This window comes from Barbatula barbatula (genome assembly GCF_947034865.1).
Source record: "Barbatula barbatula genome assembly, chromosome: 24".
In the NCBI taxonomy this organism is placed as follows: domain Eukaryota; kingdom Metazoa; phylum Chordata; class Actinopteri; order Cypriniformes; family Nemacheilidae; genus Barbatula; species Barbatula barbatula.
The window spans coordinates 17,063,339-17,087,416 of NC_136787.1; the positions used below are offsets into that span (position 1 = coordinate 17,063,339).

At 37.9% G+C, this 24,078-nt stretch overlaps 2 protein-coding genes across 3 annotated transcripts; both read left to right on the forward strand.

Annotated features, from left to right (window-relative positions):
• The first annotated feature begins 12,443 nt into the window (after positions 1-12,443).
• Positions 12,444-15,578, forward strand: LOC306889754 (very long chain fatty acid elongase 7-like). Of its 2 annotated transcripts, none has more exons than XM_079449032.1 (8): positions 12,444-12,591; positions 13,020-13,105; positions 13,184-13,374; positions 13,467-13,547; positions 13,638-13,694; positions 13,780-13,885; positions 14,100-14,236; positions 14,315-15,343. In XM_079449032.1, the coding sequence occupies exons 2-8, from the start codon at positions 13,042-13,044 to the stop codon at positions 14,543-14,545; spliced, it is 867 nt and encodes a 288-aa protein (XP_079305158.1). In that variant the 5' UTR covers positions 12,444-12,591; positions 13,020-13,041; the 3' UTR covers positions 14,546-15,343. The 2 variants fall into 2 exon arrangements, with proteins under 2 accessions (XP_079305158.1, XP_079305157.1); XM_079449031.1 differs by having other exon boundaries at positions 12,446-12,591; positions 13,178-13,374; positions 14,315-15,578.
• Positions 15,379-21,773, forward strand: LOC306889753 (DEP domain-containing protein 1B-like). Its single transcript, XM_079449030.1, has 11 exons — positions 15,379-15,578; positions 17,822-18,087; positions 18,174-18,315; positions 18,392-18,519; positions 18,588-18,718; positions 18,809-18,856; positions 19,404-19,544; positions 19,678-19,844; positions 19,931-20,107; positions 20,395-20,580; positions 20,683-21,773. Exons 1-11 carry the CDS (start codon positions 15,531-15,533, stop codon positions 20,845-20,847), a joined length of 1,599 nt encoding a protein of 532 aa, XP_079305156.1. The 5' UTR covers positions 15,379-15,530; the 3' UTR covers positions 20,848-21,773.
• Positions 21,774-24,078: the final 2,305 nt, after the last annotated feature.

Consider the following 24,078-nt stretch of genomic DNA (forward strand, 5'->3'; position numbering starts at 1 on the left):
ATGGAAATCAAACGAAATAATTTTGCTTTGATAAAAATGTGATATTGTTTAATAACTGAAGTCTGCATTTTGTAAAAGGTGTTGCATTAAAAATACTCTCATTTAGTTTTTCTCCTTCTTATCAACGCGCCGGATAATAATTGAAAGGATTGTGAACGTATAAATATTTGATATCCTTATTTCCAATTCAACAGTGCAAATAGTCATTTGCACCCTAAAAAGTGCGGTATTAATTTTTTAGTTCTTGAATAATTGAGACGAGGCTGTTATGGGCAGGACAACTCATTTCTAATGAACTAAAGCCTCAATACTTTAAAGACATCTGATATTTATACTTCACTGTCACACAAACCTCCACGTCTGATAACATCTTCAGAGTTGGTTTAGAGGTTGTGATTTATTTTATGCCTTTAATCTTCATGTCATGCACCAAAAGCTACTACATCAACACAAACTGCAATCTGAGTTGACTCAGTCATGTCATATTAAAGAAACATTCTGCATCTCTAAGATTTATAATATGGGTTGAACATGCTTTCCATTTAAAGATTTCCGAACTGAATAAAACATATATTTTCCAAAAGGTTTCTCATGGACTCATAAACAGATCCATGTGAAAAACAAATCACAGATGAGATCTCTTTATTATCTCATTATTTCTCCTAAACATCCATAGCATTAAAGGAAGGGCAAGTGAAAAGTTCATCTTGAGTCTCATTTGTGTCTCAGATATTTCTCTTAAGAAAAAGAGTCAGAAGATGTGTCTGTCAAACTGTAGAGTTTCAGAAGAGATGTCATCGTGTGTCAAACTGAGCTCAGATTTGTCAAGTCCGAAATCAAAAGTCAATATTATCGAAGATCTCAATATGAACTCAAATATTTCTCGTCAAATTTATCCAGATTATTTGACATTTACAATCCACAATCATTTTACGCGTTCATTTTAAGATCCAGCCGCGTGGTCGTCATATTGCTAAAGCGGGGACACTTTAAACTCCAGCTTTGTGCTCATCAGCATGAGGTCAGTAATAGACCTGATGTTCTGTGACACTGAAACTGTGACTTGAGTCCTCACATGTCTCTCTCTGTCTCTCTCTCTCTCTCTCTCTCTCTCTCTCTCTCTCTGTCAGGTCCTCCCCCCGCAGGCGTCCACATTTGATGGCCTTTATGAAAATATCATAAATTCAATCAGGGCCTGCAAATTTCATGAGCTGTCCATCTTCTTTCTGAATTTCTTAACGGGGTGTCAAAACAATCTGGCGCGTGACGTCTGACAGTCCGCGGCGAGGAGAGAAACGTCTGGAAATCTCTCTCTCCCCCCTCATGCCCTCCCACCCACCGCAAAAATCTGAATTTCATATCATGGAAATATTGAGATGCAGGCAGATGATATGATGATGTGCATAACCTTGTTTTGTCTATATGCACAGCCAGAGACCTTGCTGGTTTTGTTGGCTACCGTTGACACTGAAGAATAAATAGACAAGCATCATTTTAAACGATTTATTTTCATGTTGATCAGTGATATGTGGCAGAAATCACACTTCACGTCATCAGGAAATTTTCTACTGGGGTATATTTTAATGCTACAATGGTAATTCTTGTCTCTCTGTTTTAAAGACTGACGATGAAATGCCTCGGGGAGGGCACGGTTAGACGGCTCCTCTGCGGCCAAATACTTTCTCAGCTCAGCCAAATGAACCCATTAATATTTGAGATTAATGCAAAAACCCACAAAAATGAAGAATAATTGCCTAAAATCAAAATTAAATTAATGTTTAACACAGACGAATCGTCTCTGTACAATACAGCAGGGAAATACTGTAACCTCAGAGGATCTTCTCAATAGAAACCTGCAGCGATAGAACAACATTTCACCAAGGACACAAAACTTTTTTCCAAAAGTCATACATGGTATGATGACTGATCTGAACTAGCCAATGAACTTACGGGATTTCAACTTTCAGTTCTGAGTAGAGAAAAGCCCTTCAATATAAATACAAACACAACCAATCCTTTAATGTACACACATGGGACATGTCTATTTTCTCCATTTATCCCCCAAAAATTGCACGATTTTTCATCTATACACTTAAAATGTCATGTATTATTAGTAACATCTGTCGTGAAATATTTCAGACGACAATGAACGGGGGGAAATTCATTTGGGTACGAACAATGACCGCTGCTCACACAAAGCCAAATGAACACAACGTCACATCGCCTCCAAAATGCTGAAATACACAAACCAAAAAAACGAACTACTGAATAAATGATCATTGTCTTGGGTTCATTATAATCTTGTCTCTTTTGGCTCAAAAACAAACGCCGAATTTCCTCAGTTTGACTCTGGGGACGACTGGTGGCCGAGAAACCAGCAATCTGGAGTCCATTTCACTGCGATATTTCCTTTCAGATTTTGGGCTGGAGAAGAATGCATTGACACTAAGCCATCTGTTGTTGTGTTACAAAAACAAACCGGTGGTCCTTTTCCCTAAAGTCATGGGGGGGGGGGAGGAAATGGATGTGGCAGCCATTATCACTGGAGTGTCCAAAGTGTACCATAAAACATGACAACATCAGTGTTTGAACATATTAAAAATGTACTTTTAACATCATAAAACTGTGCTAGGGTGTTGCTGTATTGTTGCTGAGATGTTCTGAGTAGTGTTTGTGTACTGGCCCATGTCTTAGATATTACCTGGGTTCTGTTGTTCGCTATAGTGAAAACTGTAGAAAAGTAATCACACACCTCTCCTGAAGCCACATGACTAGAAGGAATCACTCATCCTGTAACCGTGAGCCTGGAGACTATTGCAGGTCAGTTGCCAGTGTGTGACGCAGGGAGAGAGAGAGAGAGAGAGAGAGAGAGAGAGAGAGAGAGAGAGAGAGAGAGAGAGAGAGAGAGAGAGAGAGAAAAAGAGATAGAGAAAGAGAGAGAGAGAGAGAGAGAGAGAGAGAGAGAGAGAGAGAGAGAGAGAAAAAGAGATAGAGAGAGAGAGAGAGAGAGAGAGAGAGAGAGAGAGGGTAAACAGCGCCTCTACTGGCAGAGAGGGAGAAAGAGAGACAGACGTTCAGCAGGTTCAATTCTGTTAATTTAACATACACTTTTACCAAACAGTACAGAGTTTGGACACATTTTATTCTACTCTTACTTTTATTTCACATTTTAAAATGCTTGAATAGGCAAAAACATAAATTATAAAAATGCAAAAATGCCATATACTGCTTGTTGGATGATTTTCCTTTTCCCAGTATTTGATCCAAATAATTATTAAACTTTTGTTGTTGTTTGGAACATACATTTATAGGCAGTTTATCAAAGCCTAAAGCTATAGATCAAAGTCCTAAAAATATGAATTTAGGAAGGATATGCAAGGTGACTTAAATCACACAAGGCAAAAAAACAAATGATGGACAGAATTATCAATTGAAAGATAAAGGTTACTTCGGGTTAGCACATCAAGTGAGAATGTGTATCGTGAGGTTATCGTCATTTACAAATAAACTGATTTGTTTGCACTGTCAGAGGCGATGTAAAGGTACAGGTTTGTTCAAGGGAACAACACGTTTAAAGGGATACTCCAAATGAAAACTCTGTCATGAAATACTCCCCACCAAGAGGAACCAAACATGTAAACATTTCTTAGTTATTTCTCTCACACCATTGCCAACCATCCCAGAAAAAATGTAAAGGGTATTCAAAGGTGCCCTACTCGTTTTCTTAAATTCTTTGAATGAAAAGTAAATGATGACAGAATTTCATTTTTGGGTGGAGTATCCTTACTAAATTTCGTTACACTGTACTTGTATATGTGTAATGACAATAAAGTTGAATCTAATCTAATCTTTAACTGTACATTTAAAGGAAAACAATAGGTTCCTATACAATAATGTACCCAAAGAGGCACCACAGTTCATGCTTTGTAGCTATAGAGGTACAAAAAGGAACCCTTACATTTAAACCTCTTTAAATAAATGTAATATAGTCCGGTAAAATGACAAAAAAATTGCATTTATATAGATGCAGTGCGTTGTGCAGTATATAATAAATTCAGATGTTTCGGCAGTTCATCAAATCACCACACGGTGACGCCAAATACTCTGTATTGGACCAACGATTGAATGAGTAAAACCTTTATAACAGTGTATTTTAATATCACTAATCATTTCTTTACCCTCTCAAGATGCTTGTCATGATTTTACACACAAAAATAAGCCTGTAAACCAATAAACCCTCAACATCCAACGCTACAATCACAACACACACACCTATTAAAGAATTTGACCTGTGTGTGAATTTTCCTATAAGTTATTGAAGTATGACACCATGTAAATCCGTGACAGTGGAATATTCATATCCTGAGGATCTTCTCCAGCAACGGAGGACAGCTGGACACATTTACTCGGCCTGTTGAACACAAATATTGAATATTTAACATCAACATGAGCAAAAACAACACAATTTACATTTACATTTTCCTTTTTATATATATATATATATATATATATATATATATCAGTAGATTAACAGTACGAAGAAATACAATTTACACAGAAGCATAAATTATCCTGGTTGAAATTATAGAAAATGTTTAAAATGTACCAGAAAATGTTGTGTGATATATATCAGAGCCTCGTGAGTTCTTGCATTTATTGAATTATCATCCAAAGTGGCAAATCATCAAAAATAAAGGTACAGAAAGACACAAATTGTTCAATTATGTTTGTGTAAATATCTGAGGATAATAACAGGACAACAAGAATTGAAGCAATTGAATTTTATATGTTACAGATGGACAGAAATGTGATGTCTAACAGGTGTGATGTCTTTCTGCTTATTTGTGACACTTGTACCGCCAAGGTTGTGGGTTCAATTCCAGAGAAAACAAAACTGTATTACAAAACACAATGTAAATGTTATCAGAGCACAACGATTTATCACCACAAGCAAACAGCTTGTGTGGTGTTAAAATAGAGACGTCTGACAGAAGCATCTGCTATATTCCTCAGGGAAGATCTGTGGACTCCAGAGATCGAGCATCAGTGTCCCGACACCATCACAACTCAACCGAGTAAAACCTTCAAAACTCTCTCCCACAGTTACATAGAGACGTACTATCTCCTTGTGTGCATCTCCAGACTTTAAAGAGTCATAACCGCTGATGTTCCACATTTATGCTTCCATGTGTTTAGGATCTTCACGTTATACGGTGAACAAGTAAAATGAGGTGTTGTTAGGGTCTCAATTGAACTTTTTTGACCTATCTGTTGGTGATATGTTAATCGTGATAAATGTTTATTATTATTTTTGATCATGGATGAAGATCAAAGATTAGACAAGAACTCATTGACAAAACTCGCATTTAGAAGACAATTCACGAGTTTCTCATATCCACAAATATGGTTAAACAATTTTCATGACATCATTCTGCACTTCAGCTTCTCATCAGATTCCAGGCTGCGAGATAAACTAAATGCTATTGGCCGACTCAAAAGGGGAGGGGTTACTCAATATACCCCGCCCTAATACATAGAGCAAAGCTTTGCATTTCAAGGCACTTTAGTTGGACTTCAAAAGACGGTAACTTTAAAGAAAATGTATTTGTTGAGTCCTTACATCATTGCTAAACATCTACTTGTGCGATTGCAGCGTTAAAGGTTTCACTTATTCTTTAATATAAAAAAAGAAGCATGAGTAGGTGTGTCCGAACATTTGAATGCAGTTTTTTAGCTATATTTGTGGCAAACAGCACAGGTCAAACATCACCCTAAAATCATAATTTAATTCGTTCTAAGCCTATATGAGTTTATTTTTTCTGCAGAAGATATTTTGAAGAATGGTGATAATCAAACAACCCTTGACTTCCATTGTATGAACACAAACCCACTGAGACATTCCTCAAAATATCTTCTTTTGTGTTACACAGAAGAGTCACATACAGGTTTACAACCAGAGAATAAATATTGGCAAAATGTTTGTTTGCCTAAAAAGATAACAATACTTGTATCAACAGTTGCTCTGTATCCACAGAATCAGGGATGTGTATCCAGAAAAAAATATTATTAGATGACATATTCCTGCTCTGATCTCCCGAGACAGGCCAAACCGAATAGACTGTGACATTTCTGTTACTCTCAGAGAACCCTGTTTTACTGATGAATTACAGTGACAATCCTCTATACGCTTGTGTTTGTGTGTGACTGTCCTGTGGGTGTTGCGTGACAAAGGAATTGTGGGTAACACATTCAGATCTCTATGGCGCACTCGGCAGGGTTAACAGGACGACGTGATGCTGCTGTTGCCATGACTGCCAGACACCTCGCTGAACTGGATCTGGATTGTTTATAAAGAACGGCTGTCCGGGGATTTCACGGTGAAGAAGAGTGTTCTGGGATGTATCTGACAACATATTGTCGGTGAATTGAGTCTTTTCTATAAAGAAAGAGTGATTATTATGGGATACAGGCTGACGCATGAAATAATCCTGTGGCTCTTTCCTTTCCAAAACAAGGAGATGTTTTGACCATGATATATAGTTCTCGAGTCTGATTCTGTGAGCTTTGGTGAACCTTAGATTTGACATTTCCTCACCTGGTTGCTAGGCAACAAACAGTCTTGATGCTGTGTTACTGTTGTGACGGTTCATGTACGCATCGCCAGACTTTGAGAGACACATGCCATTGGATTCTCTCAACAGAGCATCTTCTACATATGAGAAAGCATCATCAGCCAGAATGCCATGTCCTCTGTCACATCCAGAAGCGCTCGTTCAATCTCCTTCAGCTCCTCCTGGTCTCCATTACCAAAAATCCTTTAGATGCCATTGGCCCGGATGTCCTCACGCCAGGGTTTACTGGGAAATCTGAGCATGGCGTGACTGTCCAGAATAATATGCCCTACAGAGAGCGATGAGGTGGGCTGCTGATAGACAGAGCGGTCCTGACGGAGTAAAGACCCTAGGAGGGAATCAGGATGTATGGTGTCACTCTTCAGGACTGGCATGGATGATTTTACGGTGTCATCCGGGAAGGGAAGGTTCTGTACAGGAGTGCCTCGCCGGTGGCAAAGCTGAAGGAAAGTTGAAGTTGTCTGTGATAAAGGTGCACCTCACCTTTCTTCATTTCTGAAATATGAATAACACAATCCAAATTACATACTATAAAACCACCATTGAATCTGATGAGATGGGTTGCTAAGCAACAGTAAACAGGTAAGTGAACTAATCTATTAAATTCTTTTATTTCTAGCGCTTTTCACAATTTTGCATGTTCACAGCTTTTCAGACAAAAAAACAAGGAACGAAATACACACTACAAGAAAAAATACTGTAGTACACTTTAATGTTTACCACAGTAATATTTACACTGCAGTATATTACAGTAATTTACATGCTTTGTTAATGTATACTACAGTAAGTAACACTGAACAGATAAGCTATAGTACACTGTAGTAATCTTTAACGTTTACTATAGTAAAATCTAATTAATGATAATGAAGTATAATAAAGTCTTTACAACCAACAGATTTTTGTATTGACTGTAGTGAACTGAAAAACGGTCCTAAATTCTATAATACACCATAATATTTACTATAGTAAACTATAGAAAATGAACGTATACTGTAGTAAATTAGCTTATTTTCTGTATGACTGACCGATGTTGATGGCCAAGTTACTGTAGATTTATTTTACCGGTACTTTTGCTACTATGGTAAGACTATCCAGGATAAGTAATACTTGTAAAAGTTTACAAAACTTATTTCTTGTGATTAGAATAACGCAAACTTGACCCACTTGACCCTGAAAGCCACCACGTGGGTTTGTGTAATGGTTTGACCTACATTCTGGCGAGGAAAACAGGACTTAAATTTGCCACCACATTGTTGCGTTCACACTGCCAGCGACTCTGCGATAGGTGTCTCTAGTCCAGCATTTCTCAAAGTGTGAGGCGGGAATAGAGACATGACAGATGGGGTGCGACAAACGGGAGGAAAATGGGTCATTTTTATGAATTGCATTATTTATTGACCGAACACTCAAAAAAAAACGACACATTTTAATGTAAGCCTTACATAAAACAACATCAGACTGCAAAGAAAATGTCACACGGACCACAGCAGCCTTGGAGAACGATTTCATGCCGGGATGTTAATTGAAGCGGCACAATGTGGAGAGGCAGTAGGCGGTGAAAGTATAAAAGTTAGCAATGGTTTGTGACATGGAATGAAAAGAAAACCTGAAATGATGTACCAGCAGACCAAACCCAGACAGATCTAGCCAAAGCTTTCCTGTAACTCAGTGGTTAGAGCATGGTGTTAGCAACGCTAAGGTCATGGGTTCGACCCCAAGGATTGCACATACGTAGATAAATGTAAGTGCATAAATGTAAATGGAAAGTGTATTACAATTTTGTTGGGGAAAGGTGGCGCTCGGAAACCTTCCCTACCTCCAAATGGTGAATAGTTTGAGAAACACTGCTCTAGTCTCTTGCTACGAGGTCACTAGAGGTCCTAGCTTTGGTTGCTCTAGTAAAATCTATAAACAAACTCTGCAATAACTGACGAGAGATGGATGACGTGAGCTCCGCTGCTTTACTCCAATCGTAGTCGCTCCGGAAAGTCGCTCACCATTTGCATAAAGTTGACATTTTTGCAAAAATGCCTCCGTGTTGCCGGCTCTCCATTGAAGTTACAATAGTAGCTGTGCGTTCACACCGCCAGCGACACCCAACGTAAAAGCGAGGAGATGTCATTAAGCTTGTTCGACTTGATGCGGCACCGTGTTGTAGACACACAGGTGTTGTCAACAATGCCCCGCCACCATTTCTCACATGTGTCGTGTGGTCAAAGTTCACAAAATATAAACATCCATGTATCATTCGGATCACACCAAAACTGAAATCATGTGTTGTTTGCATCGGCGCCGCCATCTTGGGAGGATAATACTTCACTGCTATTACTGTTTGGATATGTACCGTTGCTTGTTTTGTTAGATATATGGAGAAATTGAAAGAACCACAGGTTGTGTTTAACACAACAAGACAAATATACCATATAATGTATATACCATACATTATATTTCCTAATCAAACAAGAAAAGGAAAACACTGCAATGAACGCATTAGCAGTGATCCCCCAAGATGGCGCATTCAATGCGGGGTTACGTCGATTAACAAGGTCTATTCTTATTTTGTAGAATATTTTCTGGACCTTTTTAGTTATTATTAATTCGCAAACCAGCTCCAATAGCCTACAAAGAAATATGAATGGCCTTTTTCAATGACCCATAAATGCACGTGCGACAGATATTTATACAATTTGTATTTACTGCTGCGATTATATAATAAAGCGAGTAACACATAACATCATCAAAGAAAGTAAAACAGTTATGTAAATAATAACAAATGTATTATTCCCAGATGTCAATAAGAGTTCATCCACACATTATAGCGTATACAATATCTTCAATAAACCAATGTAGTCCTGATTCAGAAGACTCATAAATCATTCCCAGTTAATAATACTGTAGGAGGAGTGACATTTATGCAAATACAGACGTCTGATACCTGTAAAAAAGAAAATCTAGTGTGTGGAGCTCTCTAGTGGACAAGACAGGTGACTTTTTTGTGTTTACATGAACAGTTACTCTCAGAGAAAAAAGAATTGCATAATTTGCTCAGTCTTCTTATTTCAAACCTGTATGACGTTTTGATTTTGTGAATCAGTCACCCATCACTTTTATTCTAGGCCTATGAAAATTAAGATTGAATAAAAGTCTCAGTCTGCCTGTAACATGTGGAAAAATAAATCCTTTGACGTGGAATGTGTGTTGGTGAAATTACTTCAAACTGTTATATTAAATATGATGCATTTTGAAGTCAATATATGAAATACAGTGTTTGAAGCAGTACACAATATAGCATAACATGCAGAATATAAAACTACATTTAGCAGACACTCTTGTCCATAACAGAAGTTCTGGGTTTAGTTGTGATTTATCCCAATAACACACAGGCTTATTGGTTATTCCTTCTACAAGGACAAAACCTATTGCATCTGAAGCATTAGACTACTGTATAACTTTAACCTACAGAAAGGCTCTGTGTATATGCTTATAGCCCATTGTAAAAAGTATAAGATAGATCAACTTGAGCGTCATACAAAATAGATTCGCTATAATGTTGCGAATGTGATAAAACACATAAAAATGTATATACCCGAAATCTCATAATTTAAATAAAACATTGGAATTATTACAGACGTCAAATGATTTTTATGAATCAGTTTATCACAGAAACGTTTAAGTACATCACCAGCTCAACTGGATGTGTCAGTTAAAGTCTTCACATATTTTACGTAACTTTGGTGTCAAAATTGTTCTAGTTCTCACAACACAAGTGTTTTGTACCACTGAAGAATGTGTTGTGATGTTCTGTTCTGTTCTGTTCCCAAAAAATAATATGTTGTTATTACATTACAACACCAGGCCACAGTGCATCTCAGCTACATGTGTTCGAATATCCAAAACACATTACACGTTTACAATCAGACATCCTGAAATGTACTTTATGTACACTTTTACATGTTTTTTATTTAAATAGCATGTTTCTCTTTCAATGTACAAATTACAATATAGTTATAAAATGAAAAGTTTGTAATTGCCACAAAATTATTAAAAATACATTTAAGCTGCTACATGTTACCGGCAGATTTGGCACTGAATCCTAATGGATGAACATTATATAAGTAATGAATATTTCCTCTAACAGAAGATCTCTTCTCACTTGGAGAGAGTCAGACAACAGTCTCTACGAGCTCTTGATGTGTGAAAGAGCGTTTTGATGTGTTTCTGGTTCATTCTTGAGAGATCTTGATCAGCAGGTTTCATTGTACACCAACACCCAAGTTTCAGTGCTTCAGCTCTTCACAATGTAATTGATCACATTTTTTGTGTTGATGTCATTTCTGAAGTGCAATAATAGGTCATTAGATACTTGTAAGTTATCTACATGTGCTTACTGTATACACATTTGGAACACTTGGTAAACGTTTTATTACAGTGACATAAATAATTGATCTGTCTCAAAAATCTGATCTGTCTGCACTGTAATGTTTGTCACAGCTCAGGTAGAGTTCAAGAGGCAACTGGAGTGTTACTCAATGCTTTCTTCAAAACCATGCGTATGTATTCATTCTTGAAATACATGAATCGGTCTAAAATAAAAATGATATGAAATATGATGAAATTGAATAGAGAGGGGACGGATTCAATAAACTGCGCTGTCCATAAACTGCATCCAATAATGACAATGCTTGGAAACGGTATAAAAGACATTTCCATGACTAATGCATAGTGACGGAAGTTTTGCCGTCATTAAAAGTAATCCCTGAACTGTAAATTAGTCATACTCAATTGTTGCATGATGAATATTTTGGGTGGGTAAAGAATGCAATTTCAATCTAGCCTTGACAGGAACCCCTTATGCCCATTTAAGATAAATGTAAAGCCACGTGGAAATCAACAAGTATTTCCAAAGTGAAAAATGTGTGAAAATAGAAAAGTGTTTTGAACCCAACTTGTAAAAAACAAATCTTGATTTGAAAGCACGGCAGCAGGAGGTCTGTATCATTACTTTTAGTCTCTGTCTCGGTCCATCCTTTTTTTCCACTCGTAGCTTAGTTTTATTATTCACACCCTGCGATGTATAGCTCTGCTATTGTGTCGGTATGAATTTGAAAGCAACAGAACCCTTCCGTTCATTTAGACCTCTAATTGTCTTCGGTGATGCCCTGACCAGCCCTGAAACTGAAACCTGCACAATGGAAGTCAACAGAACTTCTGACATCTTTCTCTTTCAATGTACAGTTCAATATCAAAATTCAGTTCAAAAATGAAAAAATATTAGTAGAAACAATTTCGTGTATATATATATATATATATATATATTTAACAAATCGGCATTATATATATATATATATAAAACAAATCAGCATGATATATATATATATATAAAACAAATTTATATATATTAGCAGTGAATTTGAATACATTTTCTATATTTAAGCACCTCTTAGCAGTGAGTTTATTATTTTACTTTTAAAATGTTTCATTTTTATTATTTTGCACAATTCCTATCATGAACATCAACACCTATCACGACGGCCACATAATACAACCAAAAATGTAAAAAAAATAAATTCTCTTCAAACGCTTCAAATTATATAGCGTTATGTTTCGAAATATCTTCGGTCAGTCATATCTTCACATCATCCACTCTTTTCCGTTTCGATAGATTTCCCACGTCGCGCAACTACATGTCACACACACACACACACATCTGCTGTCGGACTTTGTACCGCGTTCCGCTCATATTTTCGTTCCCATCGCCATAGCAACGCCGAAGATCGACGCTTAAAGTTTCGCCTGAATTCCGGAAGTATCGCGGGGCGGAACATCCAAATACGAATAAATGTGGGCGGGGTCGGCGGAGACGGACGTATAAGTGCTCCACGTCAAATTAGTCACGCAGTTGATACGAGTCACACAGTTATCGAAGGACGACGGGAGCGGACGAAACACGACTTGAGAGGTTTGTGTTTATCATTTAAGAGTTCTGGACCTCACGAGTATTTATAAAAGGCGCTTTAATTAAAGCGGAGCCGGCTGGAGGAGAACAACAAGTGGTATTTCGGACAGGTTCCTTCATTTTCAGATAACATAACAGGGAAATTGATGACGTTTCACATCATTCCAGTTGCTTGTTGGGAGTGGTTGCGAAGAGTAAATGGGTTTGTCTGTTTTGGGAGTGGTGTCAGAGTATTTCCACATTATGAAATCTTACTTCACAGGAGAATTTCAGGATTGTTTCTGTGTTACGCTTGACTTCTCTGTGAATGTGTGCTGTTATTCATCTGGACAGATAGGAAAGGAGAAGTGGGGGTTAAAGAAATGAGCGTCATGTGTTGGCTGAAGAAGTACATTTAGTTTCTTGAAGTCATGCGTTTTTCTTTCTTTCAGAAGAGAAGCCAAACCCACAGACATGGCTTTCGACACGCTGACATCGAGAGCGGTTCTGCTGTATGATGAGTGGATCAGAGAAGCAGGTGAGTTTGCATCAGTCATTCTGGGTGTTGGATTTCATTCTCGTGTTGACTGGGAAATAACATTTGCGTCAGTTGCAGATCCACGAACTGAGGATTGGCTCCTCATGTCTTCGCCGTTCGCTCCAACCATCATCATTGCTGCCTACATCTACTTCGTGACCTCACTAGGGCCTCGGCTCATGGAAAACCGCAAGCCCTTTGACCTCAAGCGGCCCATGATCATCTACAACTTCGGCATTGTGGCTTTTTCGCTGTACATGATTTATGAGGTTAGCATTTGCTAGCACTACAATACGTCTATCATCATCCTTCGGTGCTTTGTCTTGTCACCCGTGTCTCTAAAATGTCTTCCCTCTTGCAGTTTCTTATGTCTGGCTGGGCAAACGGATACACCTATAGGTGTGACATCGTGGATTACTCGAGTTCTCCTCAGGCTCTCAGGGTATGTTAATGGAGCACATTCTTCTGCCGACCAAGCGATTGTTTCTGATGACGTGTAACTTATGTGGCCTGTCTTGTTTTGTTTTTTTAGATGGCGTGGACCTGCTGGCTGTACTATTTCTCAAAGTTCATTGAGATGTTGGACACTGTAGGTTGCATTTGATCTTTGCTTTAAAGCATTTACTTTATAATAGACTGTCAGTGCTAAACTGTGTTTGTCCTTTCCTTTTTAGGTTTTCTTTGTTTTGAGGAAAAAGAACAGCCAAGTATCTTTCCTGCATGTCTACCATCACTCCATCATGCCCTTCACCTGGTGGTTCGGAGTCAGATTTGCTGCAGGTAAAGTATTGCTCAACTTCCCCGAAAATTTATATTCTTATTCACTCTTGTCATTCATAAGCTGTTTTGTTATTGAAAAACGTATGTCGGGCCACAAAGATTCCCTGTTTCCAGATGATACATTTTGACTGGCCATTAGGTTTTGAGGGAGACACCCCTTCCGGAGAAAAAGTTGAATTTGTCATTTGGGTGAAATGCTTTTTTTTGTTTTTAGGTGGTCTGGGAACTTTCCACGCCCTTCTGAACTGCATCGTGCATGTCATCATGTACACATACTATGCTCTCTCCGCGATGGGCCCAGTCTACCAGAAGTACCTGTGGTGGAAAAAGTACATGACCACCATCCAGCTGGTACGTGAACCTTCTACTAGCATTGTTTTGTCTTAAAGCCAGAAACCGCTTCTAACTTGACCTCACCTGTGATTTCAGGTTCAGTTTATACTGGTGACGGCTCACATCGGCCAGTTCTTCTTCATGAAAGATTGTCCTTACCAGTTTCCAGTGTTCCTCTACGTTATCGGTCTGTACGGACTGATCTTTCTGATCCTGTTCCTCCACTTCTACTACCATGCCTACACCAAAGGCAAGAGGCTTCCCAAAGTGCAACAGAGCGGAACCTGCCACCAGAACGGAAATTACCTTCCCAAAAAGTCTGAGTAATCTAAGCGAAGCTCGAACCAATATGTGTGACTGTTCCTTTTTATTTCAGAGTATGTTTGAGGTTCCACTCCCTTGTTTTATGTTAAAACTATCGTGGAATGCCACCTTCATCACTGGATTTCATACGTTCAAACTTGCACACTGGTGTTTCGACAGAGATGCTGTCGTTGTCTTCACTTAAGGCTATGAAATGAGTATGGGGTGGGTGTGTTTTTGTTTTGTCCCCCACTTCACCTGTAAATATTTACGTTCTCCGCTTTGGAATATGATTGACCTGCTGGCTGATTCTGATATGAGGTCATGAGAGCTATGGTGACTTGACGTTTGTTGCTAAAAGGGTTTTTGACGTGTTTAAGTTTTAGCTAAGCGATCCTGTGGAGCTATTTCGACTGATTCACCTTGTGCTCGAGCCTGTAAATTTATACCATGCAGAAGTGATTTCATCTGAAGCTATTTTTGTGAACGATTTATGCTGTCTAACCGCTTTTGACTATTTATTCAATGTTATGTTAATTTAATGTCAAGTTTCTTAATTCTTTTAAAAAAATCTGAATGCTTTCTATTGGCTGTTATGCTTTTATTCAAGACTGATTTGAGCAAATGAACAGCAGGACTTTGATGCCAGGATTATTTTTAAACCTTTGTAATTTTGTAAAAGAGTTGCTTTATAAAGAAACAAAATGCATTATTTTCCACTATCTCTCTGGTTGTCTTGTTTATTTTCCTGAAATGTTTGTCTCCTCAATTCCTGTCTTGACTACAACTCCCAAAATGCACCGGCGGTGGCACCGGAGTAGGTGATGCCCTTATATGGTAAAGTGGCGTATCACGTGGTTTATTTCGTGTGCCAATCACATTGTTGGCAGAAGCGTGTCGGTTTTCAAAAGTGCTGGAAGTGCCTTGGAGATGTTTATATCGAGATAAACTATTAATGAGTTTATTTTCATGACCTTTAGTTTTTTATAAGAGTTTTAATGTCGACAAAATGGACGGTAAACTGATCGGACCGGGGCCTTATAGGGCTACGAAGTTGGTAAGAAACTTTTAAGCGATTGTTTCGTTATTGTGTGTGTGTAACGTTTCGCGTGAGCTGTTTGCAGATTCGCGTCTTTTAAGTTCTTTAAAATAAAAGCAACACATTTTACAACACGTGGTGATCACTAATGAATCTTAGTTTTGGTACTGATCATAGTTCAGCTATTTATAATAAAACCGTGGTTATACACAAGGTATTGTTAAACTAGACTTTTACTGTATTACATGTACTTTGTTAAAACTGTCCTGGGCTTTTGTTAGGAGATCGGGGGGGTAAAGTTATATTTTAAATGAAAAAACAGGCTAAAATTGGGCATACAACCTGAATCTATGGTCACTATGGTAGCCACCGGTTTCACCGAAGACTTTACTGTTATCGATAAATATGAATACAACTGTGGTTTATTAAAGCCAATAAAATCTTAAAATACCGTTTTTAGCTAAATGTTTCACCTTAATGTATATGCTTGCATTTATGAAATTACATTTATAGACAAAGAATATATTAATTTAGTTATAATTTTGGCTTGAGTCATTTTAGGGATGCACCGATATTTACATTTAGGCCGAAAACAATAACCGATATACAGTATATTCATATAAAATTCCCTAAGACTGAAACAAAAGGCAAAAAGTGGACAACTGCTTTTATTTGAAAACATCGACTGCAGAAAACAAGATAACCTTTGGTTCTCTTTTTTCCCTGGAAATCAACACTGGGTAATGTTTCTTTAACTTTTCTGGTATATTTATTATAATAAACAAATTATAGATGTTCTTCCAGAGCATCCCAGAAAAATCTCCTTAATAGCCAGAAGTCTAACAGGCGTCTAGACAGAAAGCTTTCAGCTTGATTCAAACAATATGCTTTTATTCCTATAATTTACACATTCATAAAAACATCAACAATGTTTTGCTAATATCAGTAAGTGAATGATCATGACAGTACTGTACTGGATTTGAACTCTGAGCAATGTGCAGCATAAGAAGTTTAAACAGAGGAAATTATTTATGATTTATCGGCTATAATATATCAGCCTAAATGTTATTATAAACTTAAAAAATGATACCGATATGGCCGATGCATCCCTAGTAATTACAATACAAAAATGTGTGTATACTTCAACTGAATTATGAAGAAATAGTAGCCAATAAAAGGTCAGAATACATTAACTCCATAATATATAAAAAGAAGCTGCTTAATAAAAATTTCAAGAGAACGTTTCTGAAAATTTGACAATTAGACTCAAGCTCGATATAATATAATGCGCTCCTCAAAGAAATGAAGGGAATGCTTGATCGTCCTAGCATGACACCAAGTCTGTTAACCTGCAGGAACATCAATCAACCCGGTAAGGTGATTTGTGAACCATTTTTACTTGTTTTGGTGCAAATGAACGTGACAACAGCAAGTTGTGGTCTGGGGAAGACCATCCTCAGAGACCTCCACGTGCTGTGAAGTATCGCAATGAAATCCTCACATCTATTGTCAGATCTTATGCGGGTGCAGTGCAGAGCCTTCCCGTTGCATGATAATGCCCGACCTCATGTGGCCAGAGTCTGCAGGCAGTTTCTGGATGATGAAGGCATGGATGCCATTGACTGGCCCTCACGTTCCCCAGACCTAAATCCAGTTGAGAACCCAAAGCCATCAAGTAGCACCATAGACTGATCCAGGAGCTCACTTATGCTTTGATCCAGGTCTGGGAGGAGATCCCCAGGACACAGTCGGCCATCCCACCAGGAGTATTCATACGGACACGTGGGGCCATTCACATTACTGAATGACTAACATTATGAGTTACTGTGATGAAATTCAAGAATTCAAGTTGAATCAGCCAGTATTTATTTATAGTGATTTATCTGTAATGCCTGCCCTGAACGCGTTTATGATTTTGGCTTTGATTGACCATTTTTTTCACAACAATATGCAAATTATATAATTGAAGAGTTTACGGTTGACTATTTTGTGCATTGAGATCTAATACAGTGTGATTGTGGTGTTCCTCTTAAATTCTTTTGAGCAGTGTATAATAGTGTTACTCTATAACCTAAACATTTATAAACGTATTTCACATATTAACGTACAGTCAGACATAAAATACCCAACAGACACAAATCGTGAATTCTACAGATTTTGGTGTAGAGACATCAAATAAATAAAAAATTGTTCCAATGTAAATGAAATTCTGCCTTTTAAACACCGCCCACTGAAATGAATGTTCTCACCTTTCTCTGTAGTGGAATGAAACCATCAGACTTTTCCGCGGTGGGATGCCGGTCAGACGTCACTGGGCTCATTTCAGGAGTTATGATAAGAGTTTCACAGGAGCTGAGGGTGTTGACTTCCTCCATGAGCTGCTCAGACAAAACCAGAACTTTGGACCAGAGGTGACGCGCTACCAAACACTGCAGTTACTCCGAAAGTTCCTTAAAAATCACGTCATTGAGGATGCCAAAGGACGTTTCGGAAAAGAGGATCTTGAGGACAACGGACGTCTATATAGGTGCCGTTAAAGACATTCACGCTGAACGAATACTGTAGATAGAAAGTGTGCCAAGTCATTCTTAATAAACTCTTTAAACTTTCCAGGTTTCCACCACAGTCTCCTCTGAAACCTCTTCCTTTCCGTCCACCTGTAAGAGATCACCGCTCAGTTCCCAGAATTCCATGCTGGGATGACTTTGAGGAAATTCCAGTGCCCGAAAACATACCCATGAAACCTATTGCCATGGTAAAGAACCTTTAACTGTACAGGCTGTTATCTCTGCGTTATTGTGTACTGTACTATACTGTATTTATGATCTCAGAATTCAGAGTCGTGGAATAAGCGTCACAGCATAGCCATCGGTGAGGTGCCTGAATGCAGATTGATCACGAGAAGAGAAATAAGCCCCAAACATGTGGACCAGATATGGAAGTCAATGACACTAACACAGTAAGCATGAAGAACATGAGTGTCATATTTTTTGTTTTTAAAATCTTTTATTAATATTCTTGTGTTAGTTTACAGAATGTTTTGGGTCTTCAGTCTTTGGACGGGGTACTAGACGCCAAACTCTTGAGTCCAAAGCACATCGTGTACAATGTGTTCAGTGTTAACAAGCAGGGGATTGTTGTCCTGAAGAATAAAGCAGGTGGGCATGTGGCGCACTGCATATACTGTGAATATGTTTTCATCAAAATGAGAAAATCAGCTAGCTCAACTCTCTTTTTCATGTCCTCAGATGATGTGCCGCACTGGGTTTTATCTGCAATGAAATGTCTGGCAAACTGTGAGTGACCCACGATTCCCTTCAGCTCTCTCAAACATTACAGCCTTAAGAAAATGATTTGTGGTTTTATTATAGTAGTCTAGCAACCATGTTCTTTATTGGGTGGATAATAATTTGTATAAGCATGGTTTAACTACGAATGTCGTGGTTAAACTATGGATACGGTAGTAAAACCATGGCCAAGGGCAGTGACTTTAGCACAGTTGTTATCAGCAATGAGATTAATGTTTAAGTTTAAATGTGAATGTGTTGATTAAGAAATATAATCTTAAATGTATTATCCTGAAGCATTCAATCTGTGCTGTTTAGCCACACACACACACGTGTAAACAGTTTGGCAGCTAATACAATTTTTTTCATCGGTCTCATTGTACATTTTAACAGAGCGGTAGAACGTTTACATTCAGTTTTTTTGGCACAAATATGATTTGATACATTTAGGGTTTAAGGATAAATTGATAAAGAATTAAATTGATGTTGACTTATCTGTATTTGGGTTTCAGACTTCAAATCCAGAACTGTTATCATTTTTAAATGTATATCATAGGGCCCAATGGGAATGACACCAGGCAGCCCATGTATCCAGGGTTCGAGAGAGACGTTTTTAAGACGGTGTCTGAACATTTCCAGAGACTGAAAGAGCCACTGTTGACTTTCCATCTGTATGAAATCTTTGTCAGTATTTTGGGTAAGTGACAGACACACATTATATACCATTACATGAGTGCATGACGATTCAGCTATAAAGCGATTTGTCATCCCAGTGTTCCCTCCAGCACACATCATGCCGGTTGTAAAGCGTGCGTGTTGATCTCCCGCAGGTCTCCTGCAGCAGAAGCAGGTCGCGGTTGAAGCTCTGCAGGTTTGCTGCCTCCTGCTCCCTCCGGCCAACCGTCGTAAACTGCAGCTGTTAATGCGACTGATGGCTAAAGTCTGCGCCAACCCAACACTCCCCCCTCTGAACGACACTATTGGAGCACGAACCCTGGTAAATCTCTCACCTCTTCTGCTTCAGACAAAGTCCAGAATCCCAAACCATCATGATCACAAATAAACCGATTTATCTGTATGCAGATGGTCCAAACCTTCTCGCGGTGCATTCTGGGCTCGGCGGATGAGGTGGACTTGGACGAGCTGTTGTCCACCAAACTGGTGACGTTCATGATAGATAACCACGACAGTGTGCTTCAGGTGCCATCCAGCCTGAGAAGATCTGTTGAGGAACACCTGTCCCACCTCAGACGGGCTCAGGTCAGAACAATTATTTTCTTCGGCATGATACAGCATTCAAAGTGTATTAAATACATATAAATATGCGAAATATTGGTTGCTATTATTGTATTATTTTTGGATACATCAGCAAACACGATAAGCTATTGTTACATTTGAATGTTTATTGTTTTGCATTTTAAGTTCAGTTTTTATTCCACGTTCAAAATGTTTGAAAGAACCGAATATGTAATTGCAAAACGTGAAATGGGTAAAGTTTCTGGTTACCTCACATCCGGATCTTCTCGCACGCTTTGTTTTTTTTGAAGATCAAGTATGCAGGTGCGGACACGTCCATGATGTCTCCAGCACACTCGTTCTGTAGACAGATCAGCAAAGAGCAGTTTGAGCGGCAGAGAGTGTCCGGTTCTCAAGGGGCCATCGTGGACCTTCTGGAGAACATCATACAAGACAAGAACATGTCCATCAAAGATAAAAAGAAAAAACTTAAACAGGTTCGAGAGGAATGTTTAGATCTGTCTTGTAATGTTTCTACAGTATCACTGAATACAGCTGTTTCTCTCTGGAGATCTTCAATGGAGTTTTCCCTGTTTTAGTTTCAGAGATCTCATCCTGATATTTACCGGATACGCTTTCCCACAGCAGAAAGTGAAGCGTCTGTTTTCCCAGACAGGACGCAGAAAGTCAAACCCCAGCTGATGTTCCTCACACTGAAGAAACCCTTCCAACCCTTTCAGAGGAGCTGGAGCTTTCGTGCTTGAATTGTTTTTTTTCGTGGTCAGTACGTCGGTAGCCACACAAAGTATTATCAAGGAAAGTTGTTACAAGATGTATAAAAGACTTCATGTCATGACTGAAGAGTTGCTTGAAATAAAGTTAAATGCTGTGCATTGAAATCCTTTGGAAAAAAATCATTTTATTACAGCGGAACACCAAAAGGCGTCAGTAGTGTCTATTGGTTAAGCCAACGTTCAGCATTTCCAATCAGTTTTTTTAATAAGGTGTAATTAGTTTTGTTTTACCTTCAGGTATGTTGTGTTCTGCCAGCTGGAGGTATTAGCTGTCATGTTCTCTGTTCTGGTAAATCACTGATCATTTTAAAACTCTTGCTAAATAAATTCATGAGTTCTGTGTGTATGTAACAACTAATGATACCACTACAAGCTGTACATTTCTTTTTTATATACTTATGTGGTAGTCAGGTAGATAGAGTAGATGGTATTTGAGTCTGCGTTTCTGTTTGTAGTTTGTGTATTTTATTTGTTTTTAAAGTGTCTGTCATGTTTATCACATAGAACTTAAAGAAACACATTCCTTACTTTTATTTCCGTGTACTATTTATAAGGTGCTTTTCCATTTGCATCTTACTGTAAAGTAGTTAGTGTATCTTGTGATTTTTATTTGTGGTACTAGAATCATGGTTCACTGATTTCAGACACACGTTTTGGATGAAAGTAAATGGATGAATGAATCATATAAACGGTTTAAAGTCAAACACTGTATGTTTGAAAATGGATCTTCTGATCAACCGCTGGAGTTACTGTTACTGATTTGAACATCTTCACTGTGATCATCACAAATATGCAACTGCAAAAATAAATCTATTGTAATTGTGTTTCTATTGGATTTATCACTTCTTTACTATTTTTCTGTGTTAATATTGTAAGTTGGAGGACATTCGATTCAGAAAACTGCTACACTGAAACAGCTTTTATTGATGATATCTCCACTTGGATCCTCCGTCAAGATCACTTTAAATGTAAATGACAAAACACGCATTGAAACAACTAAATCTCAATATGTCTTTCAATGTTTGGTTAAAGTTATAATGAATTAAAAAAATTCTAGTTATTCCAAGTTATAGACTATTTTATTGGGTTGAAGCTGTAAGTGTGTAGGGGTGACATTCAAATATTGCGGTGAACAATATTTGTATTTTATTGTCAAAAAGTTTGAGATCCACTGATGTACACCCTGCAATCATTTGTAAGCTATGGTGTCATTCATTGAGAAGTATGGATGTGTTAATTTGCCATGATATCAGTATTTATTTTGGAAATGTAGCACAATTTACACAGCACCTAAAACAGTAACACATGACGTGAGAGAAATAAACTGTTGTGGCACAACTTAGTCCTGTGTACCTTGAGAAGATGCAGTACATTAACCCCCCCACTAGATGTCAGAAGTTCATTATTAATAATAATAATAATAATTCTCTTTTAATGAAATACTGATGTCACCCAACACATTATACAAAATAACATACATGACACAAAGAGGAAGATAGAAACTGCTGTTTATCATGCCGAGTCTTCTATGATGCATAACACAAATATCTTTTTACATTACATTAGTCATGGAAGTCATCATTTTCTCACGCTGTGGGCACATTTTTGTGTAAATATGACCAAAAATAGAGAAATGAAAAAGACAATGCGTCCTAAACCCATTCGTTTGTAATTATGTCTAAATGGGTAAGCAAATGTACCCCAGCTACAAATAAATCAAATGAGATAGGAAGTAATTATGCACATAATTATCCATGCAATTTCACATAATATCTTTTTTTCTTTCATAAGCTCCAGGTAGAGATCAAATGGAGACAGAAAAGAGACACCGGTTCATGTGAAGAGGAGTTTAAATATAGCAAAGCAGAAAGTCCTGCAGGCTTACGGGGAGAGTAAATGATGACAGAATTTTCATTTTTGGATGCACTATTCCTTTACAAAGCGGAAGAAAATGGATGGATGGATATTCCTTTACATATGGCATGAAGCCTGTGTGGCTGAAACACTGTGTCTAATGACATTTAAAGGAATTGAATCAGTGAGCTTTCTGATCAATATTTGCACCAAACTGGCTTTTTGCCATCTTTTCATCACACTGATTTCAATGATTCTGTCTGACAAGCAAATGCTGCTCTGTGCTGTACAACAATCAATGTTGTCTGCAGGCAAAGTGGGCAGTAGATCACTATTAATAAATATTCCCTCCGAAAGAGAAAGCGTTCAGGTGGTTTGTCTAAATGTTTATATCACTTAGTTAGATATTTGCAAAAACATCACGGAAATCAAATGTAAACATACAATGAACCTTTGCATTTTCAATAATTTTGTGCAATTTTCAAGCCAACATTGGGTCAAAAAGGGACGAACCCAACCATTGGGTTAAATTAACCCGGTTTATATATGAAGGAGATTAGTGTAAAAATATACAAAGAAAACAAATTATCTTGAATGATACCAGAAATGCGTTCCATATAAATAAAAACATATATCTTTAGAAACTTAATAGTTTGATGTTCTATAAACTCAAAACACGTTTTAATTCAAGTTAATCGTTCATATACACATATGTAGAAAACACAATGAAAAATAACCTGCCAAACAGGCCATCATTTGATCAATATTCTTGGTTGTAATGTCACAGTCAATGATCATTACATTATTCAATCAACAAACATTTAAAAACTGTTCAATTAGAAAACCGGAAGTCCTTCAGCCTCAAGGGGGCGACCGCGCCCTTTAGACGCGACCGCGGTGGCTGTCTCTCTGGTGTTAAATCACATTCTGAAATCATGAGATTTAGAACGTTTCAAAAGGGTTAAATCGCTAAACATTAATAAATTAAAATAGGGAAATTATTATTTTTATTTTTATTCACACCCTGGCCGATCAATTAAACGGCGTGTTCGTCATACGCCCATCGGCTTACGCAGTCGACGCACCTGAAGCCACGCCCACGATCCGTGTGCACAGATTGTTGTTTCAACCCACAACAGTGATATTACAGACACGTGTTAAAGAAAAATGCGATTAAAATCGACAATAAACCGGCAAACCATAATTAAGCGCTGTTACTTATTTCACATGCGTGAGGATCGTAAATCACAACCGTTTCCTATCAAATTTGAGGTGTTTTAGGACTTTTCAGTGCTATTATCATTTTCCGTGGTACTCAAATTATAACTCAATTCTAAGATATTATCA